Source organism: Ahaetulla prasina, chromosome 2 (assembly GCF_028640845.1).
Source record: "Ahaetulla prasina isolate Xishuangbanna chromosome 2, ASM2864084v1, whole genome shotgun sequence".
NCBI classification, from domain to species: Eukaryota; Metazoa; Chordata; class Lepidosauria; order Squamata; family Colubridae; genus Ahaetulla; species Ahaetulla prasina.
In genome coordinates, this window is record NC_080540.1 from 2,974,186 (window position 1) to 2,989,988 (window position 15,803).

Sequence of the window (15,803 nt, forward strand, 5' to 3'; positions counted from 1 at the left end):
AAGGGGCTTAAAAGGTGTTTAAGGGGCGTGCATAAGTGCACAAAAGTGCCTCCCGTTCCTGTCCTATTGTTTCCTTTCAATGTATGTGCTTGTATATAATGTTGTGACAAAAGAATAGAATAGAATAGAATTTTTTTTTTCATAAAAAAGTTTTATTTTTACAATCATATCAAACAACTCATCCAACGTACAGTTATATACAATTAGTCGGATTTGCCCAGTCACCCCACCCCCTTTTTAACACTCTTCCCTCTTCTACCTTCTTCTACTTTCCAGACCTTCCTCTCCTTCTCTTATCTACATCCTCTCCTCCCTCCACCCTACACCTTCCTTCTCCCTCTTCTACCCCTCTTCTCCTCTTTCCTACCTCCTACTCTCTCCTCTTTTCTCCCTCCCCACCGTTCTAAAATGGTAACTGGGCAGACCCGACCCTACATTAATTATATTTATACATCTTCAATAATTCCTCTACATTAACCATCACTCCATCTCTACCCTCAACCCCCCAATTCCCCTCCCTCTTACCCCCCACCCCGACTTCCCAGAGCAAAATGCAGGGTATCAAAACTAACAATCAGCCTTTGGGGGGGGGAGGGGACGCAGATCTAATGATATATCCCTGCATTAAATGCTCCAAGGGGCTCAAGCTTCCTAGTCACATTTCTTGAGGTGAATTTCCTATTCAATCCCTATGTACAAATGGGTTTTCCTCATCATAGTTTAGCTTTCTATTCCTTTTTCAGGATCTTCCTTTTCTTTCGTCAGAAGAGGCTGGAGGGGTCTCTGCCCTTTCTTCTCCTCCCTTCGCTGAGAGACTGAGAGAATGATTTCAAAAGGGCACCTCTATGTATTGAATTAAAGAAATAAAAATTGACAGAAATCTCCATTTTTCCAGATTGTGGCTTCCCTGCCTGTGTTCCATCTTCCTTCACTTAAGACCAAAGTTCTCAACAACCGCAAGGCACAAGCTGTGTTTCCCAGAGAGCCTCCTGGTCCTTCTCTTCTGACTGATCTGCTCTTTCTGACAGGATTTGGGCCCTTTTGAGGCCTCCTCCAGTCTCTGCCCAGCCTTCAGGGCGGCTGTTCTTGAGGGAAGCGAGTTCAAATCCTCCACAGAGATTTTTCTCTAGCTCTACAAACGGTTCCTAGACAGGAAAGAGAGGAAGATGGAGAAAGTGCTGCCTCTCGAAACCACAAAGCTTTTCTTGGGCTGCCAGGCATTGAGAGGGGCCTTTCCCCCTACTCCCAAGCCCATCATCCCTTCCCTCTCTCTTCCCCTCAGACGCGCTCCTCTTTCCCGCGCTTTCTAGAATCCTGGCATTTTGCCCCTTTATCCACCAGGGGGCGACCTCTGCTAAGAGACGGTAACGTCATGCGCTTCCCCATTGGTCCACTGGAGGGTGAACGTCACGGCTGCCTTTCCAGAGGAGACTGGGAAGGAAGTGACGTCACAAACGTTTGCCGCTCTAGCACGCCGCACTCGCTCTCCTTAACCCCTGGGCCTCCGCAAGAGGCGGAGAGGCTGCGGGAGAGTCTGGCGGGGGGAGATCCAGAGGTTCTCCGGGTGAGTTGGGGGCTCTTCCCGGGCAAAGGGAGGCGGAGGAGGGAGAGACCCTCGCCCGTTTGGAACCCTCTCACCTGTCTGGAACCCTCACCACATCTCTGACATCAATACAATTGAACGTGTCCAGAAATATTTTACAAGAAGAGTTCTCCATTCCTCTGAAAACAACAAAATACCTTACCCCACCAGACTTGAAATCCTGAGCTTAGAAAACTTGGAACTCCGTCGCCTTCCAAAGACCTAAGCTTAACTCACAGAATCATCTCTTGTAACGTCCTTCCTGTCAAAGACTACTTCAGCTTTAATTGCAATAATACAAGGGCAACCAATAGATTTAAACTTAATGTCAACCGCTTTAATCTAGATTGCAGAAAATATGACTTCTGTAACAGAATCATCAGTGCTTGGAATACTTTACCTGACTCTGTGGTCTCTTCCCATAATCCCAAAAGCTTTAACCAAAAACTTTCTACTATTGACCTCACCCCATTCCTAAGAGGACCATAAGGGGCGTGTATAAGCGCACAAACGTGCCTACCGTTCCTGTCCTATTGTTTTTCTTTTCTTCTTCCTATATATGTTTATATGTGTATATACTATATAATCTTTTTGTATGATGTTGTGACAAAATAAATAAATAAATAAACCCCGGGTCCCATGCTCCCCAGCCGCCCTCTCCATGCGAAGAGCCCGAGTGGGGGGAGGGGAGGGTCAGGAGAGGAGCGAAGCCGGGCGAGGAGGAGGCAGGATTCGGCCCAGGCTCCCCGAGGGCCCCATCCTGTCTCCGGAGGGGGAGAGAAGCGGGGCGGCCTCTCCAGCTGCCTCCTTCCCGGCCCTGCGCTGGGATAAGCCGCTTGGGGCTCCAGGCAGGTTGGGTGAAGGTTGTTTAATTGCTAAATTCCACTTTCTTTGTATTTATTTTTCCTTCAATCGCAGATACAGAAATTCAAAATTAGTTGTAATCTTTGCAAGCCAAACTTTTCTGTTGCTGGGAAAAAAAGAGCGGACTCACTTGGAGGGATCAGAGTCCTGAGGCGCCAGAAATGGTCCCGTGAAGGAAAAGGCATCTGGAGACCCAGAAGAGTCCTTGGAGCCACTTGGAGTTGCTCTGCAGGAGAGAGAAAGGATGGAGACACAACCTTTGGGAAAGGAGGGAGCCGGAAAAGGCCCTTCAGCTGCTCAGCCTGGGAAGCTCTGGACAAGGACTGGGCAGAAGATCCTGGAGGAGGAAACCATCCTCCCTTCAGAAGTTCAGCCCTGGAATTTCATCCAATATCAGGAGGCTGAGGGTCCCCGAAGACTTTGCAGCCGACTCTATGACTTTTGCAGGCGATGGCTGAGATCAGAAAAGCACACCAAAGCCCAGATGCTGGACCTGGTGGTTCTGGAGCAGTTCCTGGCTCTTCTGCCCCCAGAGATGGAGAGCTGGGTGCGGGAGTGTGGAGCAGAGACCAGCTCCCAGGCGGTGGCCCTGGTGGAAGGCTTCCTCTTGAGCCAGGCGGAGGAGCAGAAGGAGCAGGTTGAGATGCAGGTGAGATACTTTAGGGAGCTCAAAAGACAACAGAGAATGTGTTTGAATACTTCACCCCTCCTTCCCAAACCTCTCTGACATTCATAATAGGTAGCGATGTCCCACCTATTCTTGTAGGACATTGTTCCATTGTTTTCTCACTCAGCCTCACTGATGGATATTGGGGGCTTTGAGGCTGTGTTCCGAATATAGGAATCCACTTAACGTTGTGTGATATATTTTAATTCTGCTTTTCCTTCCTTCCTCGTAAGTGCTGCACTGTGGAGAACAGAGATCCTGAGGGAAAGAGGAACCCATCAAACTCCCCTCAGGAGCTATTTTTTAGGAGGATCCCTTGGGAGGATCAAAGTCAGGACACCTCAGGAGGTAATTGAAGATCCTTGGATTACCCATCTGTCTTACCTTCACTCTCTCTTCTCTTCTACATGATACCTCCCCCTATTTATAGTTCTCCAGACAAATTGCATCTTCAGATAATCGCCCAGGGACCCTCTAGGTGAGCCTCCTCCTCCTGGGGAAGGGGGAGATTGAGGTCCACCTGAAGGGGCCTGCTGAGGAATTGGTGCTTTTTCTGAAAGATAAAATTGCTCGACTTCGTTCCCAGTTGAATTCTGGCGTAGTTCCTCGTCCGGTGGAAGCCCCTGAGGCAGGTTCTTGCTTTATTATCTGGGAACGGTTTGACCCTGTTGCTCCTGAGGAAGTAGACAGGATCCTAGGGAGGATGCATGCAAGCGCCTGTGTTTTAGACCCGTGTCCCTCCTGGCTTGTGAAACCTTCCTGGGAGGTGACAGGTGGGTGGATGCTGGTGGTCATTAAGGCTTCCCTACAGGAGGGGGCAGTTCACCAGCACTTGAAGGACGCTCTGGTCCACCCTCTTCTTAACAAGCCATCGCTGGATTCCACCCTGTGAAATAATTTCCAACCTGTCTCCAATCTTCCCTTTTTGGGGAAGGTGGTTGAGAAGGTGGTTGTGCAGCAGCTCCAGAGGTGGTTTTTATTTTACCATATGTTTACAATAACTTTATATCTATTGTGTGCTCGTGTATTGTTGTGGCTGAATTAGTCATTGACAGGTAGGACCCCTACCTGTCAAGATTCAGGCCTGAATTTGGGACAGAATTGGCCTTGGTTGTGCTTTTGTATGATCTCTGGCGAGAGCGGGATGCAAGTAGTGCATCCATCCTTGCTCTACTTGACCTCTCGGCGGCTTCGATACCATCGACCATGGTATTCTCCTGGGGCGGCTTCGGGGGATGGGAGTGGGAGGCCTTGTGCTATTCTGGCCTACTTCCTTCCTCTCAGCCGCTCTCAGTCAGTGTTGATAGGAGGAGAGACATCCAGCCCTCGTCCACTGCTTTGCGGGGTTCCGCAGGGCTCGGTATTCTCTCCGCTCCTCTTCAATATTTATATGAAACTGTTTTGTAAGTTCATCTGCCAGCATGGACTGAGATATCTTGCTGTATGTCTCAGCCCATGGTGGGTTAAATGATCCTGTGTCCTCCCTCTTGCAGTGCCTGGAGGCTGTTAGGAGCTGGATGGGGAGCAACGGGTTGAAACTAAACCCTGGCAAGACCAAGTGGCTCTGGGTTTGGGGTTCGTTGGCCAAGGGAGAATTGCCACCTCTGGTCTTGGATGGGGTGGCACTACCCAAACAGACCCTGTGTGTAATTGGGTTTTCTCCTAGACTCACGACTCCTGCTTGAAGAGCAAGTGGCGGTCGTGTCCAGGAGGGCCTTTGCGCAACTACGGGTTGTGCACCAGTTACGCCCCTTCCTGGGCTGACAATCCCTACTCACAGTCACTCATGCCCTAGTCACTTCCATTCTTGACTATTGCAACACGCTCTACGGAAGCTCCAGTTGGTGCAAAAGTCAGTGGCCAGTATGGCTTTGTGCAGACCCCTGTGTGCACAAGTATCTCCTGTAGGAGTTGCATTGGCTGCCAATTTGCTTCCGGGTGCAATTCAAGGTGCTGGTTGTCACCTTTAAAGCCCTACATGGCTTGGGACCAGGTTATCTGAGGGACCATCTCTTACTGGTTACATCTGCCCAACCAACCTGAGTGTGGAGGCAGGGAATGTTGTGTGTCCCATCTCCTAGGAAGACACACGTGGTGAGACCCAGAAGAAAGGCCTTCTCCGTGGGGGCTCCCTCTCTGGAATATCATCCCCCGCAGAGATTAGAATGGCCCCCACTCTAGCACTCTTCTGGAAGGCGTTGAAGACCTGGTTCTGCCAGCGAGCCTGGGGAGCCCAGAGCGGGATGGAGCTCATTAAATGGCTCCTGTGTGGTGCTGTTGCCAGTGCAGGGGGTGGGAATGATTTTATTATTTTAATGTATTATATAATTCTCCTTTTATTAGTTTTATTATTTTAATATGGGTTTTTGTAAGCCACCTTGAGTCGCCATGTGCAGATAGGCAGCATTTAAATTGTCTAAAATAAATAAATAAAACAATTATTTATTTTGAAATTATTTATTCCTTACAGAGAAACAAAGAATGAAATTTTCTGATTTTTATGATGGCGATCAAACAGCGGTTGAACCCCTAAATCAAGTAAGAAAGGGAAAAGTTATTAGATTGCTATTCTCCCTTCAGGAAGTGAAGTGGGTGTGCAGAGTGCTCTCTCCTTCTATTTCCCCCCCTTGTTTGGACTGGATTATTTTTCTGCCCTTCCACAACATGGACAGCAGAATAGCAGGTTGAAGTTGCTGTCAGTCAACACAGCTTCCTCTGGTTATCTTATTCTGCTAGGTGCTCCTCTGTTGCATGGGCCCGAAGGCTGAAGATGATTGATAAGACTTTACAACAAACAATGTCCAGAATCAACAGCATAGAAAGTCTAGAATCAACAGCAGTTTATTGAGCATCAGACAAAGTTTATATAGTTTCTCAGTTTCTCATTTCTCATCTAACATACGTGTTACTTCATTATTAGTTAATTAGTCTCCAAGGAACAATAATTGGTTAGTAATTACATCATTGGCTTTTCATGAGAATACCTGTTTATGCTAGAAAGCAAATGCAACAGTGTTTCAGGGCTACAACTTTGTTTCATCCTGTATTCTTGTATATGCTGGGAACGCTGCTTAACTGAGGTTTGCCATCCAAGATAAAAGCGCTACCGGCATTCCAAAATGCATACATGATGAACAACAAAATGTTAGTCCTTCACAAACCCTTCATTTCCTCGCTTTTTGTTTTTAATGAAGAAAAGAGATTTTTTTCAATAGCACGCAATTGAATTGGATGCAAAGTAATTGGAGAAGGCTTACGGAAAAGAGCACAAAATGAAGGAATGCATTGCATAAAACAACCACAACTTATAAGAAAAACAAATATAATCAAACCATAGAAAAACAATAATTTTAGCCAAGAAAGATCAGGTAGCCAATTATTTAATCAATCAAAAGGAGAAAAATTTTCAGGAACATTATCTTTTATGGAAGCCTGTAAATTAGCTAGTTCATCCTCAATAGTTTTATCAAGTGAATGAAAATGCACAGCACAAGCACGCTGACCAACCAAGGTACAAAATCCACCTTGATGAGCCAACAAATAGTCTATAGTAAAACATTGTTAAAGCATATCTTTATTTAATTCTTCAGTTTCATTCTGTAAATCTCTAATGATTGCAGCAGTAGCATTGATTGATTTTTCTAAACAACATGTAAGTCCTAAAATAGAATGTCTATTTTCTTTTCTTTTTTTAATTGAAAAAGTTTTTACAAACAAAAACATTTTTCCCCCTTTTTCCCTCCCCTCCCCCCGCAAACCCCCCTTCCCCCCTCCCTTCACCACCACCCCACCCGGCTTCCCGGGTCAATCACAAGGTATTGTTATAGATAAACCAAACATAGAATAAAATTTTCCCTTCTAATCCAATTAACCTCATCCAAATCTTTTCATTTCCTAACCCCCCCATTATATAAAATAATACATCCTAATTATTCAAAGACAATCTGATATCTCTTAATCTGATACCTGTTTTGTAAATAATCAATCCATTTTTTCCATTCAATTAAATATCTTTCCTGCGTATTATCTTTCAAAAAGGCTGAGATTTTAGACATCTCAGCCAAGTTAGTAACTTTCAATATCCATTCTTCTATTGTAGGTAACTCTTTTTTCTTCCAATATTGTCCAATCAACAGCCTTGCTGCTGTTACTAAGTTCAAGATCAATTTAGTCTCCATCACTGTACAATCCGTTATAATTCCCTAAAGGAAAAATTGCGGCAGGAACTTTATCTTCTTCAGGATATTTTGAATAATCCACCAGATTCTTATTCAAAAGGCCTTAATTTTCTTAGAAGTCCACCAAATATGAAAATATGTAGCGTCATCACAGTCACATCTCCAACATTTCGCTTGGATATCAGGATACATACATGATAATTTTTTTGGATCTAAGTGCCATCTATAAAACATCTTATAAAAATTTTCCCTTAGATTCTGTGCTTGTGTAAACTTAACATTTCTAACCCAGATAGAATGTCTATTTTCTTGAGCAATTATCCCAAGGTAATGTCTCCAGTTATTGCTCCAGCAATTGCACGTCCATAGGTAGACAATGCAGAAAGTTGAGTGTCCACGATGACTTCATCAGAACATGCTGGTCCTAAGGCTGCACGCTTCCTGTGAGATGATAATCGACCAGGAACACCTATTTGTACTGGTAATGACAAATATCCAATTGCAGCACATTGATAGTTCTGAGGGTGTACATTTGTTGCATATTTATCAAAAAAGAACCACATAGTGGGATCTTTTAACTGCCAGCCAGCACAAATTGATCCAACATTAAAAGAATCTTTGGCTTTAAAAAGAGGAAAATTATCAGGATACGTATCAGGCCCAATATTATGACCCTGTGATGTTTTGTTAATATTACCCCATAACCAATATTTTTTAGTACAATGACTATAATTTCCCAAGTTATCTAAAATACATTTTGCTTTTGGGTAATCAGACCAATTATTAAGCCAAGTTTGTTTAGCATAACAACAAAAACATTTTTCCCCCTTTTTCCCTCCCCTCCCCCCGCAAACCCCCCTTCCCCCCTCTCTTCACCACCACCCCACCCGGCTTCCCGGGTCAATCACAAGGTATTGTTATAGATAAACCAAACATAGAATAAAATTTTCCCTTCTAATCCAATTAACCTCATCCATATCTTTTCATTTCCTAACCCCCTCATTATATAAAATAATACATCCTAATTGTTCAAAGACAATCTAATATCTCTTAATCTGATATCTGTTTTGTAAATAATCAATCCATTTTTTCCATTCAATTAAATATCTTTCCTGCGTATTGTCTTTCAAAAAGGCTGAAATTTTAGCCATCTCAGCCAAGTTAGTAACTTTCAATATCCATTCTTCTATTGTAGTTAACTCTTTTTTCTTCCAATATTGTCCAATCAACAGCCTTGCTGCTGTTACTAAGTTCAAGATCAATTTAGTCTCCATCACTGTACAATCCGTTATAATTCCCTAAAGGAAAAATTGCGGCAGGAACTTTATCTTCTTCAGGATATTTTGAATAATCCACCAGATTCTTATTCAAAAGGCCTTAATTTTCTTAGAAGTCCACCAAATATGAAAATATGTAGCGTCATCACAGTCACATCTCCAACATTTCGCTTGGATATCAGGATACATACATGATAATTTTTTTGGATCTAAGTGCCATCTATAAAACATCTTATAAAAATTTTCCCTTAGATTCTGTGCTTGTGTAAACTTAACATTTCTAACCCAGATAGAATGTCTATTTTCTTGAGCAATTATTCCTGGATATGATCCCAAGGTAATGTCTCCAGTTATTGCTCCAGCAATTGCACGTCCATAGGTAGACAATGCAGAAAGTTGAGTGTCCACGATGACTTCATCAGAACATGCTGGTCCTAAGGCTGCACGCTTCCTGTGAGATGATAATCGACCAGGAACACCTATTTGTACTGGTAATGACAAATATCCAATTGCAGCACATTGATAGTTCTGAGGGTGTACATTTGTTGCATATTTATCAAAAAAGAACCACATAGTGGGATCTTTTAACTGCCAGCCAGCACAAATTGATCCAACATTAAAAGAATCTTTGGCTTTAAAAAGAGGAAAATTATCAGGATACGTATCAGGCCCAATATTATGACCCTGTGATGTTTTGTTAATATTACCCCATAACCAATATTTTTTAGTACAATGACTATAATTTCCCAAGTTATCTAAAATACATTTTGCTTTTGGGTAATCAGACCAATTATTAAGCCAAGTTTGTTTAGCATAACAACAAAAACATAAACCTCAATTGACTTGGAGGTTTAGAAAATAACCAAGAAGAAGAAATATGTTGAAGTTGCGAAACAATAAAAGTAGAAGAGGTAATTAGATTAGGAATAAAAGCAACTTGACCAAGAGCCATAGGAGGTTCATAATATAAAGTTATGTTGCGGCCATGAATTAAAAACATATATTGAGCATGACAAATCTAAAGGGAAAAAGCAGGAGTTGTTTCAGAAATAGTAGAAACTGTAGGTGGAAAACAAAGAAAACAACACAAAAAAATAGTAATAGAATTAGCAGTTATAACAGCAAAAACTGCAGTTACAAGATTTTCTGGAGTTTGAGGTAAAGAAGCTTTCTTTAGTTGTTGTTGAGCTTCATAGGTAGTAGTTTTAACTTGACCCCAAGTCATGGCAGGAGGATGTGGCGACCTGGGAAGACGAGCCTCCGTTTTGAGATTCGGATTGAAGTTTGGAATGGGATTGTGAAGATTCTGATGCCACGCCATGATAAGGACGAACACACCGGCCTGGAATCCACACAGCTTGTTTTGTTTGTGGATCCTCAATTGCAGCGTAACCACGACCCCAGGTTATAATTTTAGCAGGGATCAGGAGGTTGACGATAGGATATCAGAGGTCGAGAGACAGGATCCTGAATATGAAAATGTAAATTGACTGGAATTTCTGAAAAGGAATCTAAAAAGGTTAAGTAATTCCAGCATAAAGAGCAATAGAGATCAAATTTTGAATCTTTCGCAGATTGTATGGACCAGATTCAGTTTTCAGTAATTTAGTTAATGTAGCTTTAAATGTTCGATGAGCTCGCTCAATTATAGCTTGCCCTTGAGAATTGTAAGGAATTCCATGAGTCAACTTAATATTCCATTGTTGACAAAAGGAAACAAAAGTCCTTACTAGTGTATGCCGGACCGTTGTCTGTTTTCAGTTGAGTCGGTCGGCCCATTGCAGAAAAAGCAGAAAGACAATGAGATACTGCATCAGAAGTGCACTCATGTCTAGAAGCAGTAACCCACAAAAAGTGAGAATATGTGTCAATGGATGCATGCAAATAAGTGTATGGTTTAAAATTAGGTAATTGTGTGGCATCCATTTGCCAAATTTGATTAGCTTTTGTTCCACGAGGATTTACTCCCATAGGAAAAGGAACAGCAAATTGTTGACAAGAAGTACATCCTCGAACAATATCACGAGCCTGAGAAAAAGGAATATGAAATTGTTTAGCCAAAGACTTAGCATTTCGATGAAAATATGAATGACTAGCAACAGGATCAGAAAATAGTATTGCAATATGTTTAAGAGCTTCATCAGCTCATTGATTTCCTTCTGTCAAAGAATCCTGAAAAGGAGTATGGCTTCTAATATGTTCAACATATAAAGGAAAAACACGTTCTTCCAAAATATGTTTTAGAGATAAAAATAAAGACAAGAGATTGACATCAAGAGAAGCTGAACAATAAGCATAAGGAAGAGACTCCATTGTAAGAAATACATATTGTGAATCAACAATTAAGTTAAGAGATTGGTCAGAAAATAATCTTAAAGCCAAAATGACAGCAGCCAACTCAGAACGTTGAGCAGATGTCTGAATTGAAGCGTATTTAGAAAACCATTGTTGACCATCTGTCCAAACCACAACACCTCGAGTAGGTGATCCATCTGTGAAAACTGTTAAAGTTTCAGGAAGAGGAGAACGAACAAAAATAGAAGAAAAAGAAAGATTTAATGTATTTGTAATGACTATGCGAGGACCTTTAGGCAAAAAATAGCTAACATCACCAAGATATTGAGAAAAGGCAATCTGATATGAATCAGAGACAGTCATTAAATGTTCATGTTCAAGTTTAGTACGAGTGAAAGCAATACCCTCTAAGTCTTGACCTGTTAGTTGTAAAGTACGTTGCCTTGCCTTTATGATTAATTCTTCTAAAGCTGACTGATAAGGAAAAATATTTCTCGGAGGAGAAGCAGATAAATTTAACCATTCATGAATGTGAATTGCCTTTTCAGGAGCTATATAGAGACCCCTGCTGGCCACAATGGCAGTCAATTTTTTCTAGCGAAGATCATGTAAAAATCTCCATTTTCCACTTTTCTTTTTGATAACAAAAACAGGAGTATTCAACTTCTGGTGGCTCCGCTCTCTCCGAAGGACGCCCGTGTGACACCTATCCTGCGCAGGCTGCACTGGCTACCTGTGGCCTTCCGGGTGCGCTTCAAGGTGTTGGTGAACGTCTTCAAAGCGCTCCATGGCATAGGGCCGGGCTATTTACGGGACCGCCTGCTGCTACCGGATACCTCTCACCGACCCGTGCGCTCTCACAGAGAGGGACTCCTCAGGGTGCCGTCGGCGCGACAGTGTCGTCTGGCGACGCCCAGGGGAAGGGCCTTCTCTGTGGGGGCTCCCGCCCTATGGAACGAACTCCCCCCAGGACTCCGTCAACTTCCGGACCTCCGAACCTTTCGTCGCGAGCTTAAAACTCACTTATTCATCTGCGCTGGACTGGGTTAGTTTTAAATTTATGGGTTTTTTAATGGGTTTTTATTCTAAATTTTAATCTTGGCCAATTCAATAAGTTTTTTAACTGTATTTTAATTGTATTTATTGTATCATTGTGTATTTTAATTGGCTGTGAACCGCCCTGAGTCCTTCGGGAGAAGGGCGGTATAAAAATTTAAATAATAAATAATAAATAATAAATAAATAAATAAGGGCACCCGCGCTGGAATTCTGTAAAAAGCCGGCGAAAACTGCGAATATCAGCTGGCTGAAAGTACTTTCCCCGGTAAAGGGGGAGGGAAAGAGCAGAAGAAGGAAAGGTAGAACTGTCTAGAGGCCCCGTTTGGGGAGCTCGAAGGGGAAAGTTCCCTGGAAATCCCTCTGCAGCAGCTCCAGCCCCAGCATGTCTCTGTTTCATGCAGAAAGAGAAGAGAGCGACCACTTCTGCTTCAAGTGATTGTTATGGATATTTATAAGCAGACGGAATAAATACAGGAGATCAGTCACTTAAATTGCAAGTATTAAATCTGACTTCTATTTTTTTTAAAAACTTTTTTCTTCTTTCATCTACAATCAACATAATGAAATAAAATGGTGTTTACTTGCTGAGAAAGTGAAAGTGAATGGAGATTTTATCTTATTGTGCTGGACTGTGGATTGTTGGATTATTTTAGTTTGTTTAAGTATTTTATTTATTTGCCATGAAGGTTCTTTCAGAAGAATGGATTCGTGACTTTATACAGGATTATACAGAAAGAATGTATTTAATTATTCAAAAATACGAATGGATAAAAAATGGAGATGTTTTGGATGAGAGTTTGGAGGAAATTAACCAGTGTAATCAGGACTTGGAAAATGGAATGGAGGATATACAAACAAAAGTGGATAAATATGAAGATATGATCGTGAACAAACAAGTTGATGTAAAGAAGCCTTTTTTTAAAAGTTTGGATGAAATGTGCTACAGGAGGCTGTCTCCCGAAACGGAAAAATTCACAGGGTTAATGCTTTCCAAGAGTTCTCTTTTTGGACTGATGGAATATACGGCAGTAACTTGTGGATTCTTGGACATAAGGAACTACTAGGAAATATTGCGACTGACTTTTCAAAAGGAGTAATGAAGGAAAGACAGAGACTAATGCATCAAAAAAAATGGCAAGAGACAAAAGTATTATCCTTGAAAGAATTTTTTTTTGAAATATTAACAGATAAAAATATTAGCGTCCCTGAAAGCAATACGTGAGGAAGATCTGGAAGAAATGGGTTGATTATATGTTTTATATCTATCATAAAAGACTAGATATTTGGATTTATACTGGATTTTGACGAGGAAGGACTAAAGTTGAATAGATATTGTAATTTCCTGTATTGAAATTTTATAATGTGTTGTACTGAATTTTAAATAGAATATTCTCGAAAGATCTTATGTAAGAAAGACTTGGGGGGAAAATTATATGGTTATAGAAGCTATAAGGGAGATATTCTCTGAATTGGATTGGATTTTTATGCTTTAACTGGTTTTAAATACTTTAGGATTAATTTGTTCTATTGACTTATATATTTTATTACTGTTTATTGTTAATTTTTTGAAGGATTTTGGTTATGTAAGGAGGAAGTCAGAGCTAGAGAGGGAAAATTGGTATAATAGTTTTTGGGGGAATTTTTTTTAGCATATGTTTGTTTTATTTTTAACTATACCTTGTGCTTGTTCCGGGAAGTCAGGGGGGGAGGGGGTTTGTGAAGGGAGAGGGGTTGGGGGGAAAGGGGGGGATTTTTTTTGTAAAACTTTTTGAATTAAAAAAAAACAAAAAACAGGAGTACCCCACAGACTAGTGGAAGGCTCAATATGGCCAGCATCCAATTGCTCCTGTACTAAGGAATGAAGAGCAATCAATTTTTCAGAAGATAAAGGCCATTGCTTAATCTAAACAGGTGTAGAACAAATCCATTTAAGAAGAAATGCCATCGTCTAAAACCAGATGAGTGTTGAGAAGAGAAAGACGGTCCCTGTCCCCATATATAATAATGTGTTGTACTGAATTTTAAATAGAATATTCTCGAAAGATCTTATGTAAGAAAGACTTGGGGGGATATCCCTATAGAAAGGGGATATCCCTATAGAATATCCCTATAGAATATCCCTATAGAATATCCCTATAGAAAGAGAAGTAGAGCCAAAACCAAAATCACCACAATGCCCTGTGCCAGAAGCAGAAACCTCATATGGAAGAAAAAGAAGTTGTGCCACAGAAGAGACTTTAGAGAGAAGTTGTGGAATATTAACCCAAATTTGCATCAGAATAACTCCAGTATAATCAAAATCAATAACTCCTGGAACTACAAAACATCCCAATTTATGAGCAGAAGAATGTGGTAAAATAAGGCCAACTAGTCCAGAGGGAATAGGACCAGAAAACTGTGAAGGAACAAGTTTAACTTCTAAGGGAAATTTAAAATCCAAATCTTCCTGTGTAACTAAATCAACCCCAGTACTACTGGCTGTGGCTAGGGCTGCACAAGAGAGGGAGGAGGAGGAGGAGGAGAAGGTAGGGTTATGGGAAAGGCACGCTTTGTTTTCTCCATTGGCAAGTTTCCCGAGCGAAAACTTAATGTCTTCTAACAAACCCTTTGTAAAATTTCCACTAACTCCATAATCTGTAACAGTTTTTTTCAACTCCGGTAAAATTTGATATGGCAAACCTTCCCATTCTGCTATCTGTTGTCCAGCTTCCGGTCCTGGATGATATTGCACTGGGCACACAGATAACAATTCAGCTAACTCTTCCCCAGAAATAGCAGCATCTTTCTTAAAATTTTCCACCATCTTTTGAAAATAAAATTGTGGAACGATGTCAGGGGGAGGTTTTTGTCCAGTATCAGGAGGTGCAGAAGGCAGCAAAAGTTTAGTTTCAGATACTGGAGGAAGCACTACAGCTGTAGAATGCTGAGGCGAAGGAGGTGATAAAAGAGAAACTTCCTCATGGCCAAATGTTTCCACAGCATGCCTACACAAATGCCAAACATGCAAAATGTCTATCTCTGCTCTTGGCTCAGAATGCAAAGCTTTACCAATTCTTTCCCAATCTGACAATTTTAAAGAACCCTTTTAAGGATACCATGAACATTTTAAAGCAATTTCTCGTACCAGCCGAAAAAGAGCTTTCTGTGAAACAACTAAACCAGATTTTTTAAGAAGATAAGAAAATTCATCTGCATGCTTTCTCTGTCCATGTGAAAGCAAAGACCCCATATTTACTTGGTAAGGCCACACTTGGAATATTGCATTCAGATTTGGTCGCCACGATGTAAGAAAGATGTTGAGACTCTAGAAAGAGTGCTGAGAAGAGCAACAAAGATGATTAGGGGACTGGAGGATAAAACATATGAAGAACGGTTGCAGGAACTCGGTATATCTAGTTTAATGAAAAGAAGGACTAGGGGAGACATGATAGCAGTATTCCAATATCTCAGGGGTTGCCACAAAGAAGAGGGAGTCAAACTATTCTCCAAAGCACCTGAGGGTAGAACAAGAAGCAATGGGTGAAAACTAATCAAGGAGAGAAGCAACTTAGAACTAAGAAATTTCCTGATAGTTAGAACAATCAATAAGTGGAACAACTTGTTTTCCTTATTCTCTTTTGTACGATATTCTGTTTATTCTTGACCCTTCTTTATTACGTATTTAAAATTTGTAAACTTAGCTACTTCGTGTCATCTGCTTGCCATATGGCTGTTGTATGTGTTAAAAAATTTGAGTAAAATTCTTATTTTAGATAAGAAAAATGAAAATTTACCATACCTGATATGTATTTGTATAAACCTTTTTTGACTAATAAAAACTTTTTGAATAAAATAAGTGGAACAACTTGCCTGCAGACGTTGTGAATGCTCCAACACTGGAA

At 41.2% G+C, this 15,803-nt stretch overlaps 1 protein-coding gene across 4 annotated transcripts in view; it reads left to right on the plus strand.

The window, feature by feature from the left end:
• Positions 1–1,496: 1,496 nt before the first annotated feature.
• Positions 1,497–15,803, plus strand: part of LOC131192647 (zinc finger protein 845-like) — a 47,024-nt gene continuing 32,717 nt past the window's right edge. For 2 of the 4 annotated variants that reach the window (XM_058171986.1, XM_058171983.1), the window contains exons 1-4: positions 1,515–1,564; positions 2,501–3,095; positions 3,347–3,461; positions 5,584–5,651. In XM_058171986.1, the coding sequence (XP_058027969.1) occupies positions 2,691–3,095; positions 3,347–3,461; positions 5,584–5,651 (588 nt within the window). In that variant the 5' untranslated portion in view covers positions 1,515–1,564; positions 2,501–2,690. Of the gene's footprint in view, positions 1,565–2,500; positions 3,096–3,346; positions 3,462–5,583; positions 5,652–15,803 lie in introns of all 4 variants that reach the window. The other 2 variants (XM_058171985.1, XM_058171984.1) reach the window with 2 other exon arrangements.